Source organism: Ranitomeya imitator, chromosome 3 (assembly GCF_032444005.1).
Source record: "Ranitomeya imitator isolate aRanImi1 chromosome 3, aRanImi1.pri, whole genome shotgun sequence".
NCBI classification, from domain to species: domain Eukaryota; kingdom Metazoa; phylum Chordata; class Amphibia; order Anura; family Dendrobatidae; genus Ranitomeya; species Ranitomeya imitator.
The window spans coordinates 719,568,558-719,591,437 of record NC_091284.1 but is presented as its reverse complement, the minus strand read 5'-3'; the positions used below and the strand labels follow the sequence as shown (position 1 = coordinate 719,591,437).

Here is a 22,880-nt window from a genome sequence, read left to right as displayed (position 1 = left end):
CCTCTGTGCCTTGTTCTGCTCTTGGCTCTGCATCCTGTGTCTTGCTCTGCTCTGCTCCTGGCTCTGCACCCTGTGTCTTGCTTTGCTCTGCTCCTGGCTCTGCACCCTGTGTCTTGCTTTGCTCTGCTCCTGGCTCTGTACTCCGTGGCTCTGCTTGTTCAAAGTTCTGCATTCTGTGGTTCTGCTTTGCTCTACACTCTGTGGTCTTGCTCTGTGGCTCCGCTCAGCTATCGCTCTGCGGCTCTGCTCTTGCATTTCTACCTAGCTCTGTCTTCTCCTTCTCTGCTCTCAGCTCCGCCTCCCGCTATAGGCTCCACCTCCTGCATTCCCCAACTTTACTCCGCTTCCCGCTCTTGGCTCCACCCCCTGCATCTCTGTTCTTGGCTTCGGCTCCTGCCCTTGGCTCCTCCTCCTGTGCTCCTGCTTTGCTTCCGCTCTTGCGGTCTTTGCCTTCCTCCATTCCTCCTGTTGGAACAGCTCTCTACCTGTTCCTAAGCATCTGACATGCCTACCTGTATACCGGTCAATACTGGTCCTGCCAGTGTTCCAGTTCAGTCCTCCTGTCCTGCCTGAATGCCAGCTGTGCCCGTCTGCCTGCATCTCCGTCAAGCCAATCCGCCCGTCCGGGCCTCTGCCGTATCTGTCCATTAGCCCGTGTCTCTTTCGTACCCGTCTGCCAGTCTGTGTCTCTGTCAAACCAGTTTACCCGTCAGGGCCTCTGCTGCACCCGTCCGTCAGTCCGTGTCACAGTCTTGACTGCCTGTCTGTGTCCTGTTCCCTGGTGGGATCAGCATCCACAGCCAAACACCACCCTGAAGCTACCTGCCGCACAAGTCTGACCTCACCATCTGAGGCTCCAGCAAACACCTAGGAAGCTACTTAGTTAATCCCCTTCCAGGGAATTCTGGTCTGTGGTCCAGTGGGTCCACACCCCCGCACAAACTAGTCTGGGCATGAGCGTTACAATGAGCAGCAGTTCAGAGCTGAGACTCACAGTAGCTAAGCTGAACAATGAGAACTATCAGTTATGTAAATTCAATTTGGAGATGTTATTGTCTAAAGATGATTTATGGGAGGTAAAAAACATAAAAAACAAGAGCTACTACCCGCTTATTAGTGGAGGATGATCAGTTAATCCACATAAGGAATGAGAACACAGCAAAGGGAATGTGGGAAGCATTGAGAAAGCTACATGAAAGATCCAGCTTAAATATACAAACTATTCCTGCTAAAAAAACTTGAGAGCATGTAAAAGGTACTGTGAAGCTGCCAAAGCAATGTGTGGCTGAGCGGCCCTAAGAGGCAGCTAGAGGACTGTCCTTGGGAGCATATGCATCTGTGCCCCCTGGCCCATCTATGTAACCTCATTGGGCTGTGATTGTCAGCAGTGGTCATGTTCACAAAGTAAGGAGAGAGTAACATTAAAACCAATGTATGGCTACATTTTTGGGGGCAGTTTAGCACATTTTTGCCTTTAAAGTCTCTATACACCTTAAATAACGAGTTTGGTTGCTAGCTATATCTCTATACTGTACTCCCATACTTAGGATACTTACGAAGCATTCTTGCATTTTCACTGGCAAGAGGATTGAGCCAGACCTCAGAGGAGTATTTTTGTCTGAAATTTAAGGGATTAAATTTTGAAGTTCATTAAAACTGTATGTTCTTCCCAACCAGTTAATGTCGCTGTGAAAAGTAAGGATTCTTCCATTTATATTAGATGTTCCACCGATCATGCTGAAATTGTAGTGTTAACCAACTCATAGTTAAGATATTCAGGGTTTAGGAGGGCCTAGGCTTTTAATTCATGGACAACCTCATCACGGTATAGTCACAGATTAAAGAATTACCCTATTGGAGTCAATTAAAGAGGATTTAGCAGGTAAACATTATCCAATCTGGTATCAGATGCACAATGACAGAAGGCTTAGAGTGAGGATCTATTACCAGGTAAAAAGTTATCCAAGAAGTATAATTTCTCCTTGCGGAGAATGATATGCTAAGCATGCCGAGATGAGGAGTCTTAAAGCCGCAATGCTCCTCTGGGAAATATGCTAATTATGCAAATTGTCTCTTCAGAGAGGAGGATAGCTAGAACTCTAGTGCCACCTATTGGAAGTACCAATCCTAACAGTCAATGTCTGCAAATTGAGATTCTGGTTTGGCTATTATCCTAAGTCATGTGACAAGGCTCGTTAAAGGGTCGACATTGACTTGTAGGATTGCTACTTCCAATAGGTGGCACTAGAGTTCTAGTTCTCTTCCTCTCTGAAGAGACAATTTGCATAATTAGCAGGTAAAAAGTTAAAAGTTCTTGCTCCTACTTTATTTTTACTGCTCTCCTGAGTATGATTTTTTTTTTTTTTTTAATTCACCATTTGGTTCCAAAGACTAGAAAACGTAGCACTAATTACAAAGTCCTATATCTCCGTAACCGTATGTCTGGTTTAAATAATAATAATAAAAAAAAAAAAAAACCACAATAAGCCTGCCGTCACACTAGCAGTATTTGGTCAGTATTTTACATCAATATCTGTAAGCCAAAACCAGGAGTGGGTGATAAATACAGAAGTGGTTGAGGTTCTGCCCCCAGTGTCTCCAGCATTCTGCCCCCAGTGTCTCCGGTGGTCCCCCGCTGCCGCCTGCCTCTTCTGCTCCGCCGTCTGGTCCTCCGCTGGTCCCCCGCTGCTGCCTGCCTCTTCTCCTCCGCCGTCTGGTCCTCTGCCGGTCCCCCGCTGCCGCCTGCCTCTTCTGCTCCCTCCGTCCGCCATCTGCTCCTCCGCCGTCCGCAGGCGCAGCCACGTGGTGGCACACCGCACACTGCTCTGCTCCGGAATGAGGAAGTGGAGCAGGGCAGCGTGTGACATCACGAACTTGCGGCCCATGATGCACCGCGGGCCCGGCCGCCTTAAAGCTACAGGGCTCATTTAGGCACAGTGGCAGCCGCGCAGTCGCAGCCTGAATAAAAATGTAAGGGGGGCCCAAGCAGAGCACGGACCGGACCGGCTGCCAGCGTGCTCGCTCGGGCCCCCCTTTTTGCTCCTCATCACCAGTGTTTCTGTTATACTTTTCCTCTAATTGTTCCACTCCTGGTTTTGGCTTACAAATACTGATGTAAAATACTGACCAAATACTGCTAGTGTGATGGCAGCCTAAGGAAAAAAAGAGCAATACTTTATTCCCACTTCTCCCCTTAATAAGAGCAAAAACTGGCCAAAGTATTACATGATGACAGGTCCTATTTAAGGAAAGTTTTTGAGCCCATTTAGACAGTCTAATCAACATGAAATAACCGTTTGTTTGGCTGATCGAGAGCGAGTATTCTATCTAAACTGGCCGGTAAACACACAACAAAAGAGTAAAAACACTTTTTAGGTGTAATGAATTTTAAGCTTATCCAGTGAAAGCGCAATGTGTGCTTCTGATAAATCAATTGTTCTGTGTGTATAGAATATCATGTTAAAGATCGTTCTGTGCACATGGGGATGTGGTCAGCACATCCGAACCGGCTACTGAACAACCGTCATTTGGCTTGCATGTAGCTGATTGGCGATTGTTTAACGATTGCGATCGTGCCATCTAAACCCCAGTGTTATTCCGCCGTCTTAACTCAAACTTAGTCTTAAAACAAAAGCTGCAGGCATTGAAGACCCAGGTACCACCAAATTTATAGTATTTATTCCCATGGCCGTAAGAGCCAGTTGTCTGAGCCTAGATTATCAGTGCTGTTGTCACTTTCCTCTCCTTGGTACTGTAGGTAAAATAAGGTGCGACTCAGCAGGTAGACATAATATAGAGAAAACGAAGACATGTGGTCATAATAAAGACAGATTTTCTCATCAGTTATAAGAATATAAACATTTATTATTAACTATATACATTTAATAGCTTTATAAATATATTATATACAAACAGGTTCATGTGAAAGAAAATAAAAATTAAAATGTCAAGTTTTGAGTTACTGTATATTTCAACTGTTCTTTTTGGAAATACCGGTAAATGTTAGAAAATGAATGCAAATGTCTTTTTAGATGCCATGCAATATATTATTTTTTGTCTCCACATTTTGATCTGTGTTTGAATTCATTCAGAAATACTTTAGATGAAAAAAATGTTTTTAATAGCGACTCTTGAAAGAAACAGTCCCTTAGTGATGCCTGTTCTTCAGATTTCTAATGTTTGTTCACAGTACAGTTCTTGGAAGCCTTATGTCCTTCTGAATTTATTAATGATTAAAAAGAGCACTCTTTTGTATGCCTCACAGAACTGTCGGTTCATGGCTGCGTATAGTATGGGATTGATACAACTGTTTAACCAGGTGAGGTTTGCTGCTATCATATGAATAACTTGGGGTGCAGCATTTTTTGCATCAAATATGTTGAGCAACAAAAAGGGGATATAACTAACCACAAAGAATAGAAAAACCACAAAGCACATACGAGTGACTTTTTTGAAATCGGATCCAGAATCCTTTGGTTGGGGCACTGTGGCAGGGGCTGATCTAACATAATCAGTAGAATAAGAGATCACTGTAGATTTGGAAGTAGTAACATGTTCCGAGATGATCTCACTGGAGGCCCCTGTGTCTACACCACTGTCTTCCACCTCCTGATATTTACTATTTACGGCAGAGTTAGCACTGGAAACATTTGCCTTTGTACTTTTGACATTGGTAAGTTTGTACTGGTCCAAGGCTTTGGAAGCAGATTTAACTTTTAGATGGATGAGCAAATAGAAGATTCCAACACAGCTTAGGCCCACCACAAAGTAAAATCCCATCAGAATGGTGGTGTAAGGTCTCCCTCTTATTCGATGGAAGCTACAAGTACAGACTTTAGGAACTAGCACGTAGACTGGCCAAAGTGGTGCAAAACTAGCAAAGCCTGCCACCCAGGTGCCCAGGAGAATGAGTGTTGCACCTGTCTTGGAAAAAATACGATCAAAGAGTTTATTGTTGGTGATGAGAATGTAACGGCTGATGGCGATCAGGCACAAATTCATAATTGATACAGAATTGGACACAAACAACAGCATTCCGAATATCTGGCAGAAACAGGCCCCACTTCTCCAGTATAAGTGTAGATAGGAGTCTACAGAGAAAGGCTGCAGGAACGTGCAGTACAAGATGTCCGCCAAAGTTAGATTGATGATGAGTAGATTGAAACGAGTCTGCAGCTTTTTATCCAAAGCAAAGGCAAATACTGTTAGCACATTGCCGACTGTCCCCACCAAAGACACGATGATACCCCATGTCACTGCAAAGTAACGATAGTCTACAATAGATGGGTGATAGCAGGAGAACGGATCCGAATTATTCATCCCAGAATCTGAGTCATTCATGGTGATGTATGGTCTCTTCTACTGCAGATCTTCTTTCTAATTGCTATGAAAAAAAAAAAAAAAATTAAAGTTAGTTGCTTTAATGTACATTATCACACCAACCTGCTTCAGGCAGAAATTAACATGCCTCTAAATTGAACCCCAATTTAGAGAAGGGGATGGTATTTAAATGTAATTTTTTTCCCGGCGATCGGCATTGACTAGAGTTGGCCTTAGGGGTGGGGGATGCAGGCGCATACTACAACCCCCTCTTATGCCTCCTCCTATGTTGACAGTTTCTTCAGTCACTGTTTCTATTCTTGGGAAAGCTGTTCCCCGATAACTTGCCAACCAGCTTTCCCAGGAAGAAAAACAACCAACAGCAATTGAACATAGGCACAGCCATTCGAGAGGGGTGGTGTCGTGTGCACTGGGTTGGGTCTTCACTCACCGATACTTACAGTGAACAAAGTGGAGCAATCATAACATTGCCGGCTGCAGAGCTCTGATCACAATTATCAGCGAGTGGTAAACTCAGGTTTGGGCACCAGGGCTGTGGTGATGACTTTATCCAGTGAGCTGTTCTCACACCTGGATAAAGGGACCACTGCTGCCTTGGTGCCCGGATATGTGCTCACCGCTCACCGGTAATGACTGTGATCTGAGCAGTGCAGCTGACAATCCTTCTCTCTGATCACAGTCGCAGTGGCAGAGGGAAATTGCAGCACAAGGCATCGGGCTTTATCTATAGCAGAGAACTGGGCTTGACAAGGGGTGTGCACAGTTCACAGCTGATGCAGTTAGAGTGCATTAGATAGGAGAAAGTGGCTGAATTAATACAAAAAATATTAAAAACAGTTTAATTTTAACAGTTAAACATTTTTTTACATAAATACAAAACATTAAAAATGCAAAACATAAAAAAATTTTGTAAACCATTTAAGGGGATAGAGCACTATCCAGAGCATTAAAGCTCCATCAGTCAGCTGATAAATGGGGTCAGACCTGCGCCAATCTCATATTTATGGCCCATCTGAAGATAGACCATCAATACCAAATTACCTTAACCCCTCCCCCCTTTAACTTATCTGTCCACCTCAACACATATAAGACAGGTAGGTACAGAAAAGTGCAAATTCGAAATACAGTATTTTATAAAAAAAAAAAAAGTAATGTCCATTTGTTTTTATTCCCTCTAATACACATTTAGTAGTAGAGTAATTGCATACTGGAAACAGAACATATATTTTATAGTGATGTCGTTAAGGTGTGGAATGTTTTGTTGATTTTTTTGGCTAGCTTTATATGCGAGAAGGTGAATTTCTTGGCTACCTGTGCAGCAAGTTGAAGCCTGTATTATATTTCCTGCAGGGTGAGATAATTCAGCACTGCACGCTGGATAAAAATATAGAAAACCTTAGTCATTAGGATTATTGTAATAATTACACATGTGTGTAGTCTAAAATTAGCTGTAATGGAGCCTCGGCTCCCAAAATGTGACAGATGGATAAATAAATAGTGGACTTGTGAATCTTTTTGCTCAACAGAGAAACTGGCAGATACATAGCGTTTTTGCATTTCTAGGTTGATCATCCCTACTGATCACTCATTGATGGCCTATTCAAAGTAAAGACCATTAACCCCTTAACGCCCGGAGGTATTTTTGTTTTTGTGTTCTTTTTTGCTCCCTTTCTTCCCAAAGCCATAACTTTTTTATTTTTTTCAGTTAAAATTGCCATATGAGAGCTTGTATTTGCGGGACAAGTTGTACTTTTGAACGACAGGATTGGTTTTAAGATATTGTGTACTGGAAATCGGCAAAAAAAATCCAAGTGCGGTGAAATTACAAAAAAAAGTGCAATTCCAGCAATTGCAGTTTTTTTTTTACCATGTTCACTAAATGCAAAATCTGACCTGCCATTATGATTCTCCAGGTCATTACGAGTTCATAGACACCAAACATGTCTAGCTTCTTTTTTATTTAAGTGGTAAAAAAATCCAAACTTTGGTAAAAAAAAAAAAAAATGATGCCATTTTCCGAGACTTTGTAGTGTCTCTATTTTTCATGATTTGGGGCTGGGAGACAGCTTATTTTTTGTGCATCGAGTTGACGGTTCTATTAATACCATTTTGGTGTATATACACGATCTTTTAGTTGCCCGTTATTGCATTTTATTGCAATGTAGCGGCGACCAAAAAAAATTTAAATCTGGTGTTTTGATTTCTTTTCTCAAGACTCTGTTTACCGATCGGGTTAATTCTTTATTTTATATAGATAAATCGGGTGACCCTGAACGTGGTGATATCAAATATGTGCATGTTTGACTTTTTTTTTAATCGTTTTTGAACTTTTACATTTTTAAAAAAAATGTTTTTGAATTTTTTTGAAAACTTTTTGCATGTTTCAATAGTCTCCATTGGAGACTAGAAGCTGCAGTTGTCTGATCGGTTCTGCTACATACAGGCGATGGCTCATATCAATCCAGCTATGACAACCGTAGAGGTCTGCTGGAGACCTCTGGTTGTCATGCCAAGCCATCGGTAACCAGCGATCATGTGATGGGGACACCGATGGGCGGGATTTCCAGAAGCACGAGCTAAATGCCGCTGTCAGAGATTCACAGTGGCACTTAACAGGTTAATAGCTGCGGGTGGATCGCGATCCCACCCACTGCTGTTAGAGGCACATGTCAGTGCCGGAGCCCATGTCAGAGACTGTTACTCCCAGTGTCGGAAAGGGGTTAAATGGGTTGTCTGGCCTTGGGGTACAAGTCTGCAGTCACTCTATGTGACTGTAGACTTGTGAATCCTCACATTATTTGCACTGTGCACTGTGAGGATTCTCCGATGTCAGAAGCGGTAGGCGCGTGACCGCGTGCATGCGATTTGTATACATGATGTCATGTGCGGATTAGACGTCCAGCCTTGCTGAATGCAAGTGTATTGAGCAAGGTCAAGCAGTTTGGCGGTAATGTGGCTGTAATTGCATAAAATTTAATTATTGCATAAAATTATCTATTTATGCAGTTATGTGGGTTTTTTTTCTGAATTAGGAGATCATCAAATACTTTTCACCAAACACCCCCCATGACTAATTCAGATGCTAAATTCTCTATAGAACTTTGCCTAGCTATGAAATTATGTGCTAAATTATTGGAAATTTGTTTGAAACCTGTCATATATCTATGTGTTAACGGCTAACGTGTAAAGAAACAATCCCACTCAGAGTCAAAGACCCCCATAATCAGCTTTCTGATACCCCATTTTACCAGGCTTTAGATTACGGAAATAATTTTTTTTTTGTTTTACCCTGGGTCAGACACAGACAGTAGTGGTACCCCAGACAATAATAGTAAATGGGCTCCTTGCTTCTTAATAAGTCATAGAACACACAATCTTTGTGCTTCTCCAATAATCCAGTCTTACATATAAAACCCCTAAGAAATAGTTTATTAGAGATGCATTAAAAACTATACCCCTCAAAACAGAGAATATAGACCAAACTAAATAGGCCTAGACCAGGGGTGCACAACTCTGTCCTCAAGGGCCACCACCAGGGCATGTTTTCAGGATTTCCTTAGTCTTGGAATCATCACCTGTGCAATACTACAGAACCCTGAAAACATGCCCTGTCGGTGGCCCTTGAGAACGGAGTTGTGCACCCCAGGTCAAGAGAGAGCCAGAGAAGGGCATTAATTTGATAGAGCCCTATATAATACCAGGAAAAAGGTAGCAGGGTGGTCCGACAGTGCTGACCTTATTGACTATGGACTAAGACACACATACATTTTCGCAAGATGATCTTTCTGTTACAAAGTGCGCCTTGTGGTCAGAAAAATACGGTACTCACCAGATACAGTGTCACACTTCTGATGATCTGATTTTGTGTGGCCAGGCTGTCTTTATATAATGCATTTTCTTAAAAGCCCCACCTTGCTCAATAATTTCCCATCAGCTCCGTAAGAACGTTAGTTCTCGTTTTAACTTGTAGTGGTTTTGCTGAATCTACTGTTAACTCTCGCTTCTCTGGACTATTTTGTGTTGCTTGTTTTTTCTCATGCAAGTTCCTATATAAATTTACCACAATTATTAAACTAATAAATTAAGACAGTGATATCATCTGTCATGCTATGCTACCTATGGGAAGTCATATAACATTTAGATCACAATGATCACAATGATACAAATACAAACATGATTGGCCATGACTAAATAACAGTCTTGGGGTTAGAGCGAGATCATATGTTGGCTAAACTCAAAGGAGTTTTCCCGTGAACAAAAGTTCATTTTAAACAATAGATCTTGGAATAATAATAAATTCCACAATTGGATGTGTTTAGATAAAATGTTCCTATGCTGAGATAATCTTATAAATGTGCCCCTGCTATGTACTGTGTAATGGCGGTGTCTGACCGTACAGGGACATGGTCTGATCATACAACATCTCCCGGGCAGGGGAGGAGGCAACAGGGTATACTGGAAATTACAGATTTTATTCTATTCACTTGAAACAAGACAAAGCTGCCAACACCTAGCATTACTGCTTCTAAATACAATAGTGCCCTCTGATGAAAAAGAAATACATGATGTCATGCTCGGATTGAGAGAGCTGACGGTCAGTCCGAGCATTGTGTTATGATCCTCGTCCAACTTACACCGCCGTCTGACTCTATCCGAAAGACGATTAATGTTAGTAATCAGCATTACTGTCTTGTTGCACAGAAGTAATGGACTAGGAGATATAAACAATTTTCCATTTAGCAATTAGGATTCTGAAATAGCTGTCCGACAACCCGTGAGGGAGCCATAATGGCCGACATAAGACTTTCCATCTAACCCTGATATCAATGTGCTGAACAGATTATATATGTATTAGTGTTTTGTTAGTAGAAATATGGTTTGGTTTTGGTCAAACCTGCACAACACATACATGTAGCATAGATCTAACCAGTAACAGTGCCCAGTCTATACTTTTTATGGTCACTATATTATCTAATTTTAATATAGTTGGGCAAGTAAATTAGGAGTAAATATCTTCTACATTTGAGCACACGGTATATTTCCTGGATCGCTTGCCAACACATGAAAGATGATCATGGGTGAAGGCAAGATGGCTCAAATCCAGGTGACATTTTTTGCTTTGCAGTCTATCATTACAGCTTATTACGTGAAGGATTTTCAGTATTCACATTCCATTAAGGTTCCTAATAACACTTTGTAGGAGGCTTTTCATTTACCTGAGATGACTCTTATGTAATGAGCTATATTTACAATCCGGTTTACAATTAAAGGAATCATCATAAGATAGAATTTGTGAATTCTTGTTTTTAACCAGAGATGGAATGGTAACCCAACTTTTCTGCAGTCCTGAATAGATGACTACAACACCTGCCAAGATACAGAAGTAAAGAGTGTTTTTCATTGGGCACAACAGAAGAAGGTCACTGTGCCAGGCACAGTTGTAATGGCAGCTCTGCCAATAGTCACCCACCTTTACCAAGTTTTTAACAACAGAAGACTTTTAAAGAGCGTCTGTCACCAGATTTCACAATATACATTACATCTTATATATAATTGCCTAGAATACTACTTCCTGCAATTTGTGCCAACTTCCGTCCGGAGCTAATGTCCGGAGCTAATATCCGGAGCTAATGTCCGGAGATAAGTGACATCAACAGTGTCCAGTGTCTGATTGGTTGCCGCCTGCTGCGAGCGACCAATCAGAAACGTGCCGTACTGTGACACACTCCGCCCGCCATTTTGGTGTGATTTTTGAATTTTTACCTCACAGCAAGTTTCTACTGCGTGGAGGCGGGCCCAGTGACGTTGCTCTTCAAGCTCCTGCCGAATTTCAAGTATATATGGATTCTAGACTCCCGATTCTTTAGAATCGGGCTGCCATCTAGTATATTAATAAACAGCTCTTAGACCTGATGAGACTTGTGTACACACTTTGAAAATTCACGTCAGAAGTGCTGTAGAGATTCTTTCTACCTGGACTAGATAGACTAGCTCATCTCATCTTATCTGACCGGAAGACTTTCAGCAAGGATTATACAGCCATTCTGAGATGTATTTTCAAAATAAGTACACCAGTTTCATCTGGTCTAAGGGTATGTGCACACGATGCAGATTTAGTGCAGAACTGCAGCAGATTTTTCTGCAGCAGAAACGCTGCAGAACTGCACTGTGATCACAGTACAATGTAAATCAATGTGAAAAAAAAAAAGCTGTGCACATGGTGCAGAAAAATCTGCGCAGAAACGCTGCAGATTTCAAAGAAGTGCATGTCACTTCTTTTGTGCAGTTCTGCAGCGTTTCTGCACCCCTCCATAATAGAAATCTGCAGGTGCGTTTTTGATGCGTTTTTGATGCGTTTTTTGTGCAGATTTGTGCTCAAAAAACGCATCAAAAACGCATCAAAAACGCATAAAAAACGCATAAAAAACGCACCTGCAGATTCTGCCAGGAGATGCAGATTTAGTGCAGAACTGCAGCAGATTTTTCTGCACCAAATCTGCATCATGTGCACACAGCCTAAGAGTTTTATTTAAAGGATATATGTCTGCAGATTTTTGCTATGTATCACTTAGTGGACTGCTTGATGCAGTTTTGATAGAATCCCTTTTTTCTCAGTTGTCAGAATGCGGAGCCGTATGTAACCCCGCCCACACCCCTGATTGGCTATTTCCTGTGTACATTGTCAGCAAGCTGCCAATCAGTGGTGATGGTGGGGTTTTACAGATGTATTGAATGTATAGAAACCACAGAACACAGCCTAGTAAGTGATACATCCCTGGAATCAGGCTCTCTGCCACTACATTGTACTGCCCTCAGATTTAATAACAAAAATCTGCTAACATAGTCCTTTTTAAAAAAAAAAAAAAAAAACAGTTTGTATTGTGAAATCTATTGACTGATCCTCTTTAAGAAGGTATTCCCATTGTCATCATTCGTGACATACATTTTATTGGATTATATGGTGACCATAGTGACTAGACCCCCATTTGCCAGATCTTTTAGGGTTAACATGTTTAAGATTGGAATGGTGACTAAGATGACAAAAAATTTTTAGTGGATGGTCAGGTGATGTCTTACGTTGGGCATACAATTTACTTATGACTGATAAAGGAAAATATGTTCCTCCTGCTCTTATTCCTAGAAAGAGAAGAGTACAGGTATGAATCAGTTATTCAGGTTGTAGTGGGGAAAGCCTTTCTAAGGATCGCTATCTTTGGATTGTGTATTGTTAGTCATCCATTGATTAGATTTCTAAACAAACCCCTTATTGCTCTGTTCTACACTGCGACTCTACAGTAAAAAGGACAGTTCTGCTGTAACGGCCCGATTTCCCCTTTATTCCTTTCAGTCACATTTAGGTTAGGGTTACACAATAACTTTACAACACTGCAACCTTTACTTAACCTGCAATAACTGACCAAATGCAATATGACAACATTAATGCCAAACCTGGAGCTCAGAGACCGCATCATAGCCCGGCAGTGCGTTACAAAGAGTTAAAAGAAACAATTGCTGCTTGGTACAAGTGCTATGCTCATCAGTGTTCCTTTACCAGGGGAAAAAGGGGTTAATTATTCAAAGTGATTGTGTGTATATTTATTTTTCCCCCCATACACTTGCATTAGATTAGGAAAATCAACATTAACCCCTTCATGACCCAGCCTATTTTGACCTTAAAGACCTTGCCGTTTTTTGCAATTCTGACCAGTGTCCCTTTATGAGGTAATAACTCAGGAACGCTTCAACGGATCCTAGCGGTTCTGAGATTGTTTTTTCGTGACATATTGGGCTTCATGTTAGTGGTAAATTTAGGTCAATAAATTCTGCGTTTATTTGTGATAAAAACGGAAATTTGGCGAAAATTTTGAAAATTTCGCAATTTTCACATTTTGAATTTTTATTCTGTTAAACCAGAGAGATATGTGACACAAAATAGTTAATAAATAAGATTTCCCACATGTTTACTTTACATCAGCACAATTTTGGAAACAAAATTTTTTTTTGTTAGGAAGTTATAAGGGTTAAAATTTGACCAGCGATTTGTCATTTTTACAACGAAATTTACAAAACCATTTTTTTTAGGGACCACCTCACATTAGAAGTCAGTTTGAGGGGTCTATATGGCTGAAAAAACCCAAAAGTGACACCATTCTAAAAACTGCACCCCTCAAGGTACTCAAAACCACATTCAAGAAGTTTATTAACCCTTCAGGTGCTTCACAGCAGCAGAAGCAACAAGGAAGGAAAAAATGAACATTTAACTTTTTAGTCACAAAAATTATCTTTTAGCAACAATTTTTTTATTTTCCCAATGGTAAAAAGAGAAACTGAACCACGAAAGTTGTTGTCCAATTTGTCCTGAGTACGCTGATACCTCATATGTGGGGGTAAACCACTGTTTGGGCGCACGGCAGGGCTTGGAAGGGAAGGAGCGCCATTTGACTTTTTGAATCAATGATTGGCTCCACTCTTTAGCGGACACCATGTCACGTTTGGAGAGCACCCGTGTGCCTAAAAATTGGAGCTCCCCCACAAGTGACCCCATTTTGGAAACTAGACGCCCCAAGGAACTTATCTAGATGCATAGTGAGCACTTTGAACCCCCAGGTGCTTCACAAATTGATCCGTAAAAATGAAAAAGTACTTTTTTTTCACAAAAAAATTCTTTTAGCCTCAATTTTTTCATTTTCACATGGGCAACAGGATAAAATGGATCCTAAAATGTGTTGGGCAATTTCTCCTGAGTACACCAATACCTCACATGTGGGGGTAAACCACTGTTTGGGCACATGGTAAGGCTCGGAAGGGAAGGAGCGCCATTTGACTTTTTGAATGAAAAATTATTTCCATCGTTAGCGGACACCATGTCGCGTTTGGATAGCTCCTGTGTGCCTAAACATTGGCGCTACCCCACAAGTGACCCCATTTTGGAAACTAGACCCCCCGAGGAACTTATTTAGATGCCTAGTGAGCACTTTAAACCCTCAGATGCTTCACAAATTGATCTGTAAAAATGAAAAAGTACTTTTTTTTCACAAAAAAATTCTTTTCGCCTCAATTTTTTCATTTTCACATGGGCAGTAGGATAAAATGGATCATAAAATTTGTTGGGCAATTTCTCCCGAGTACGCCGATACCTCATATGTGGGGGTAAACCACTGTTTGGGCACTCGGCAGGGCTCCGAAGGGAAGGCGCGCCATTTGACTTTTTGAATGGAAAATTAGCTCCAATTGTTAGCGGACACCATGTCGCGTTTGGAGAGCCCCTGTGTGCCTAAACATTGGAGCTCCCCCACAAGTGACCCCATTTTGGAAACTAGACCCCCCAAGGAACTAATCTAGATGCACATTGAGCACTTTAAACCCCCAGGTGCTTCACAGAAGTTTATAACGCAGAGCCATGAAAATAAAAAATAATTTTTCTTTCCTCAAAAATGATTTTTTAGCCTGGAATTTCCTATTTTGCCAAGGATAGTAGGAGAAATTGGACCCCAAATATTGTTGTCCAGTTTGTCCTGAGTACGCTGATACCCCATATGTGGGGGTAAACCACTGTTTGGGCGCACGGCAGGGCTCGGAAGGGATGGCATGCCATTTGGCTTTTTAAATGGAAAATTAGCTCCAATCATTAGCGGACACCATGTCACGTTTGGAGAGCCCCTGTGTGCCTAAACATTGGAGATCCCCCAGAAATGACCCAATTTTGGAAACTAGACCCCCAAAGGAACTAATCTAGATGTGTGGTGAGGACTTTGAACCCCCAAGTGCTTCACAGAAGTTTATAACGCAGAGCCATGAAAATAAAAAAAAAAATTATTTTCTCAAAAATGATCTTTTAGCCTGCAATTTTTTATTTTCCCAAGGGTAACAGGAGAAATTTGACCCCAAAAGTTGTTGTCCAGTTTCTCCTGAGTACGCTGATACCCCATATGTGGGGGTAAATCACTGTTTGGGCACATGCCGGGGCTCGGAAGTGAAGTAGTGACGTTTTGAAATGCAGACTTTGATGGAATGCTCTGTGGGCGTCACGTTGCGTTTGCAGAGCCCCTGATGTGGCTTAACAGTAGAAACCCCCCACAAGTGACCCCATTTTGGAAACTAGACCCCCAAAGGAACTTATCTAGATGTGTGGTGAGCACTTTGAACCCCCAAGTGCTTCATAGAAGTTTATAATGCAGAGCTGTGAAAATAATAAATGCGTTTTCTTTCCTCAAAAATAATTATTTAGCCCAGAATTTTTTATTTTCCCAAGGGTAACAGGAGAAATTGAACCCCAATAGTTGTTGTTCAGTTTCTCCTGAGTACGCTGATACCCCATGTGTGGGGGTAAACCACTGTTTGGGCACACGTCGGGGCTCAGAAGGGAAGTAGTGACTTTTGAAATGCAGACTTTGATGGAATGGTCTGCGGGCGTCACATTGCGTTTGCAGAGCCCCTGGTGTGCCTAAACAGTAGAAACCCCCCACAAGTGACCCCATTTTAGAAACTAGACCCCCCAAGGAACTTATCTAGATATGTGGTGAGCACTTTGAACCCCCAAGTGCTTCACAGACGTTTACAACGCAGAGCCGTGAAAATAAAAAATCATTTTTCTTTCCTCAAAAATGATGTTTTAGCAAGCATTTTTTTAGATTCACAAGGGTAACAGGAGAAATTGGACCCCAGTAATTGTTGCGCAGTTTATCCTGAGTACACTGATACCCCATATGTGGGGGTAAACCACTGTTTGGGCACACTTCAGGGCTCGGAAGTGAGGGAGCACCATTTGACTTTTTGAATACGAGATTGGCTGGAATCAATGGTGGCGCCATGTTGCGTTTGGAGACCCCTGATGTGCCTAAACAGTGGTAACCCCTCAATTCTACCTCCAACACTAACCCCCCCACACCCCTAACCCTAATCCCAACTGTAGCCATAACCCTAATCACAACCCTAACCACAACCCTAATTCCAACCCTAACCCTAAGGCTATGTGCCCACGTTGCGGATTCGTGTGAGATATTTCCGCACCATTTTTGAAAAATCCGCGGGTAAAAGGCACTGCGTTTTACCTGCGGATTTTCCGCGGATTTCCAGTGTTTTTTGTGCGGATTTCACCTGCGGATTCCTATTGAGGAACAGGTGTAAAAAGCCGCGGAATCCGCACAAAGAATTGACATGCTGCGGAAAATACAACGCAGCGTTTCCGCGCGGTATTTTCTGCACCATGGGCACAGCGGATTTAGTTTTTCATATGTTTACATGATACTGTAAACCTGATGGAATACTGCTGCGAATCCGCAGCGGCCAATCCGCAGCCAAATCCGCACCGTGTGAACATAGCCTAATTCTAAAGGTATGTGCACACGCTGCGGAAAACGCTGCAGATCCGCAGCAGTTTCCCATGAGTTTACAGTTCAATGTAAACCTACGGGAAACAAAAATCGCTGTACACATGCTGCGGAAAAACTGCACGGAAACGCAGCGGTTTACATTCCGCAGCATGTCACTTCTTTGTGCGGATTCCGCAGCGGTTTTACAACTGCTCAAATAGAAAATCGCAATTGTAAAACCGCAGTGAAATGCGCAGAAGAAAACGCGGTAAATCCGCCATAAATCCGCAGCGGTTTAGCACTGCGGATTTATCAAATCCGCAGCGGAAAAATCCGCAGAGGACCAGAATACGTGTGCACATACCGAAACCCTAACCCTAGCCCTAACCCTACCCCTAACCCTAGCCATACCCCTAACCCTAGCCCTAACCCTAACCCTAGCCCTAACCCTAGCCCTAACCCTAACCCTACCCCTAACCCTAACCCTAGCCCTAACCCTAACCCTAACCCTATTCTAACATTAGTGGAAAAAAAAATTTTCTTTATTTTTTTATTGTCCCTACCTATGGGGGTGACAAAGGGGGGGGGTCATGTATTATTTTTTTTATTTTGATCACTGAGATATAATCTATCTCAGTGATCAAAATGAACTTTGGAACGAATCTGCCGGCCGGCAGATTCGGCGGGCGCACTGCGCATGCGCCCGCCATTTTGGAAGATGGCGGCGCCCAGGGAGAAGACGGACGGGACCCCGGCTGGATCGGTAAGTATGATGGGGTGGGGGGGACCACGGGGGGGGGATCGGAGCACGGGGGGGGGGATCGGAGCACGGGGGGGGGGATCGGAGCACGGGGGGGGGGAATCGGAGCGCGGCAGGCGTGGAACGGAGCACGGGGGGCGTGGAACGGAGCACGGGGGGGCTGGAACGGAGCATGGGGGGGTGGAACGGAGCACGGGGGGGTGGATCTGAATGCAGGGGGGGTTGATTGGAGCACGGGGGGGTGATTGGAGCACGGGGGGAGCGGACATGAGCACGGGGGGAGCGGAGCACTGGACGGAGGGGAGCCGGAGCAGTGTACCGGCCAGATCGGGGGGCTGGGGGGGCGATCGGTGGGGTGGGGTGGGGGCACACTAGTATTTCCAGCCATGGCCGATGATATTGCAGCATCGGCCATGGCTGGATTGTAATATTTCACCCGTTATAATGGGTGAAATATTACAAATCACTCTGATTGGCAGTTTCACTTTCAACAGCCAATCAGAGCGATCGTAGCCACGAGGGGGTGAAGCCACCCCCCCTGGGCTAAACTACCACTCCCCCTGTCCCTGCAGATCGGGTGAAATGGGAGTTAACCCTTTCACCCGATCTGCAGGGACGCGATCTTTCTGTGACACAGCATATGCGTCACAGGTCGGATTGGCACCGACTTTCATGACGCATACGCTGTGTCACAGGTCGGGAAGGGGTTAAAAACGCATGTAATCTGCACATGACTATATCAATTAAGTTGAGTCAAAGCCAAATACCAGGAAGTATCAAAAACAAAGCAGTTTTATTAAAAACATGCGATACTAAAAAGAGACAAAAAAGGCGCAGAAACGCTGCAGCAAATCGTCAACATCAAAAAATCATCAAATATAAAATACTCATCATGCGAACAAAGCCTAAGGATATGTTCACACAACATGTTTTTCAGGCAGACTGACTCTGAAAACAGCCTGAAAAAGTGCTAGCTGAATGCTCAAAAGCATGATCATATACATTTCTACATAAAAACACTTGTTCATCATATGATTAACTTTTGAGCTTCGATTAACAGCTTTTAAGTTTCCAAAAATCACCAAGCGGTTAAAAAAAAAGTGACCTAACCATTTTTCTGGCATTTTCTGCTCTGAAGATGATCTATGCTTTACAACACAAATCAATTGAAAGTCTCAAGAGACGCCCTGGCATCTTTTTGAGCATTTTGTCAACATTTTTGCTTGAAAAATGCATGTGGTTTCTTCATTGTTGCATAAACTTTAAACATATGACCTCTAAACAATAATGAAAAATAAAATGGCACAAAAATGCTGTAAAAAAACAAACACACAAGCATCAAAAAGTGATCAGGAAATAAATTATAAAAAAAAAAAAAAAAAAAAAAAAATATGCTTCAGAAAAAAATAAACCAGCATTTTCGTAAGAATGTTCCTTTTGAGAACCTCAACTGTTTCACTTGCTTGAAAAAGACGTGATTTGCAAATACTCAGAGTGTGATCTGAGCACCTCTCAATTGTGGGGCAGGACAACTTTTTAGGTTAGTTGAGGGTCGTATCTCTTGGTATTTATAAGCAAGTCTCACAATTGTTAGGCCACGTTCACACATTCAGTATTTTACATCAGTATTTGTAAGCCAAAATCAGGAGTGGGTAAAATTCCTTGAGCCAAGCATCTCTCGCCATAGAAATAAGCCTTTTGGTCGACAAGAACATGAAGACGGTGTATTCCACCTTGTTTTAAAAGGACATTTTTTTCCTTTCATACTAAATATTTGAGGCCGGATTTATGAAGGTGTTTTTGTCAGAATTCTTGCATTTTCACCATAGTTTTGCCCAGTGGGAGGAGTTGGCATGGGGCATGGCACACCTGACATATTCATCAAAAGGTCCGTGACTGGAGTAGCATTTCTGGCACAAGTCACTTGTAAAATGAACTTTGTTCCTTCAGTGGTTTGTGCAGGAATTATCTGCCATTTAACTTGGCACCGACTGGTCCAAAAAACAGACCAGTGCATGCTCCACGTGTGGTCCTTGGGGTCATCTCTGGTACATCTACAGAAATGGTATCTTCGGAATACATTGCTGCACTCGGGAACAGATATGTGGTCGTTCAAATGGGTGTCTGTCTTTACATTGGTTTCATGGGGGCCGTGAAACATCTTTTCAGCACAGGTTCATCAACGCTGTTTCCTCAACTCACATGAACCACAGAGGAGAAACTCATGCAAGTAATATCTCATATCTTCATTTCTGAACTGTGGGCATAAGAAATGGGGACTCCTTATTCTCTAAAAGGTGGGAGCCCTGGAAATTAAACCTTTTGTACATTTATAGAATATATTTTGACATGCAATAATTGTCAAATATTGGTATCCATTTAAGTTTAATAATTGTAGCCCTTAGGTGTGGTTCAGTCTGACAAAGTGGCCCTCTAACCAGAAAAGTTTGTGCATCCCTGATCTACATAAAGTATTGCGTCCTATAATTTTGTCAGAGGTATGACTACATAGGCATCCTCGTGAGGAACTTTCACAACTTTCACTCTTCCTTATTGGGATTTCCACACTGTCATCAGTTTGCCACCCGCTCTTACAAACAACAATATATAGATTTGTTTGTGACTTGTTTGTATTACTGGAAGGCAGGAAATAAGGAAGCAAAGTATCTGCTGAAAGAGCAAACTTTAATATTTTTGAAATCTTTAACATTTTTACAAGTTAGACCACGATTCATTATTTGCTTTTTTTTTTTAAGTAAATTTTATTTTTGTCTTTTGGCAGTTGTTGCATGTTTTGCTCCAAATTCTTCAAAATGATCCATGGTGGTTGATGAATATTGCGCAAAATGAAAGGATGCTCCCTTCTTTGTGACTTTTACTTTTTTTTGGACTTTTCTAATATAAAAGTAGCATGAACTTTTAAAATATCACAGGTTAAGCTTCAACTAAGTAATATACTAAATAACATCAGGCAGATTTTGTACTTCACTAGGGTACTGGAGTACAATTTGTCTCAAATGTGACACAGCACTGATTATTTCAAACCAAATGACTAATCTGGCTAATCTAATCTCACTAATCTGGCTATTTACTGCAATTTCTGGTTTCCAGTTTCTTTACGCTTCAGTATTCCTATTAGGCCACGTTCACACATTCGGTATTTGGTCAGTATTTTACATCAGTACTTGTAGGCCAAAACCAGGGGGAAAAGTATAATAGAAACACGTCACCACTTCTGCATTTATCACCCACTCCTGGTTTTGGTTTACAGGTAAAATACTGACCAAATACTGATCGTGTGAATGTAGCTTAGATACAAAATATTTATGAATGATCTTTGCTCCTGACTTTCAATATTGTACAACTGAATCATCTTCTAATAACATTTATCACTACATGTCCATGATCAGGAACAGTAGTGTTTTGGACACAGTGTATTTTCATTGCGTTCTACATAAGCACAGTGGATGGGATTTATAGAAATCCCATGCCCACTGTGCGTCTATTTGACACTCCATAAACTGACCCGCGGTGCTATTTTCAGAGCCGCAGCATGTTAATTTCTGTAGCAGAGACGCTAGTCTCCACTGCAGATTTTGACCACTTGAATGTCATTACATGTAAATCCGCATGTACTGACAAAGAAGTGCGGCAATTAGAATGCAGCATTTTGGACACAGCGAAAATACACCGCTTGCAAAACGTTGCCATTCCTGATCGTAGGGACGTAGCCTTAGGCCTTAACATGCCAATGACAGCAGAGATGCTACAATACAAACCAAATCTATTAAGGCAATGATAAGCAGCTTATTGATGGGGAACAACTCCTTACCAAACTTTTGCAATAATATGCATGAGTAAAAATGGACACTCGTAAGATATACGGCTGCTCAGAGAGTGGATGGATGCTATGACATCCACCCATCGCAAAAAATATACACTAAACCAGGAGTGTCAAACTGCATTCCTCAAGGGCTGCAAACAGGTCATGTTTTCAGGATTTCCTTATGCTGCACAGGTGATAATTTAATCACCTACACAAATAATGAGTTGTTGATTAAATTATCACCTGTGCAGTACGAGGAAATCCTGAAAACATGACCTGTTTGCAGCCCTCGAGGAATGCAGTTTGACACCCCTGCACTAAACAATATATAAAAATATAAATATATCTGTGAAAAGGTATTTAAAATGTAACATCGCAGAAGATGAGGACGCAGTGATAACTTAACCAAAGATTGATAATTATTATTCTGACATAGGAATTTGAATGATTAGGATACAAAATTAAACAAGGTTAGTAGATTTTGAGACCAACAAACTGTTTTGCAATCTAAACATAAGTTACTTCTTTGGTAAGAAGCAGCATTCACAGTTATAACAATTAAACCCAATGATGCCAAGCAATGAACATTTAGATATAATCCTCTTTATCCTGTCACTCAGTTCCATTTGGGGTCACAGTCAGATTCTTATCAATCACCAGGTCACTCTGGTGGTAATGACACACGCTGTCCAGGCCCTAATGGGAGTCTTTGTTAATAAACCGTTAGTCTGCATGGCCTTTCTTGGTGGGTCCCTTCTAGCATACATTCTCTAGCTGCCTCCATACTCAGAAGCGTGGCCCAGGTCCCCTGTGTACCGTACTTCTGCCCCTCACATTGCCGATCTCAAGAATGTCCCCCAACATGATCTGCTCGTTTCTCTTGGCTCTCAATCACTCAGTTCTGGCCCCCAACACTTAGCTTTGTTCCCAGTCCCTCTGGTCTGTAAACTCGTAATGGCGGCTATAAGCCAACCTCACTGTACCACATGTCCATCCTGCTACAGGTTCAAGTGCTGACACCTCTCCTTCACTGCACTCCTGGGCCTTTTATAATTAACAGCTGCCACCTGACCTGGTGCCACCTCCAATCTCTTCCCTCAGGGAACATGCACTTCATTCTTCAGTTCTTATTTATGCAATTACTTTCTTGCTTCCTATCATCTTTGACAAGCAGTTGGAGGTGTACTCTTGCAGGCACTCAGTTAGGCTAGGGCACATTGCGTTAGCAGTCCGTTTAGCGCATAGCGCTACGGACTGCTCTAACGCAATGTCCCAAAAGGGATCGCGTTTGCCGATCCCACTAGCGCAGATCCCGATCTGCGCTAGCGAGGAACGGACCGCGAACGCTGCAAACAGCGTTCGCGGTCCGTCACTCAAATTACGGCACATCGCTAGCGCACGCCCAATGTGGGTGTGCGCTAGCAATGCATTCACCATTACAATCAATGGCGGCGTTAACGGACTACGTTACACCGTGTTATGCCGAGGTGTAACGTAGTCCGTTAAACGTACCGCCATAACGCAGTGTGACCCTAGCCTTAGGCATTAACTGTGTGAGTCTTTTCACTTGCCTATCTTCCTATGCCAGCTCTCAGTATATCTGTTTCAGCTTAATAAATGACATTAGATGAGCACACAGCAC

At 42.3% G+C, this 22,880-nt stretch overlaps 1 protein-coding gene across 2 annotated transcripts in view; it reads right to left on the bottom strand.

Moving 5' to 3' along the window:
• Positions 1-3,843: 3,843 nt before the first annotated feature.
• Positions 3,844-22,880, bottom strand: part of GPR84 (G protein-coupled receptor 84) — a 30,024-nt gene continuing 10,987 nt past the window's right edge. The window contains exons 1-2 of one of the 2 annotated variants that reach the window (XM_069758718.1): positions 9,170-9,206; positions 3,844-5,383 (exon numbers count right to left, since the gene is read on the bottom strand). In XM_069758718.1, the coding sequence (XP_069614819.1) occupies positions 4,207-5,340 (1,134 nt within the window). In that variant the 5' untranslated portion in view covers positions 5,341-5,383; positions 9,170-9,206 and the 3' untranslated portion in view covers positions 3,844-4,206. Of the gene's footprint in view, positions 5,384-9,169; positions 9,207-22,880 lie in introns of those variants that run through there. The other variant, XM_069758719.1, reaches the window with a different exon arrangement.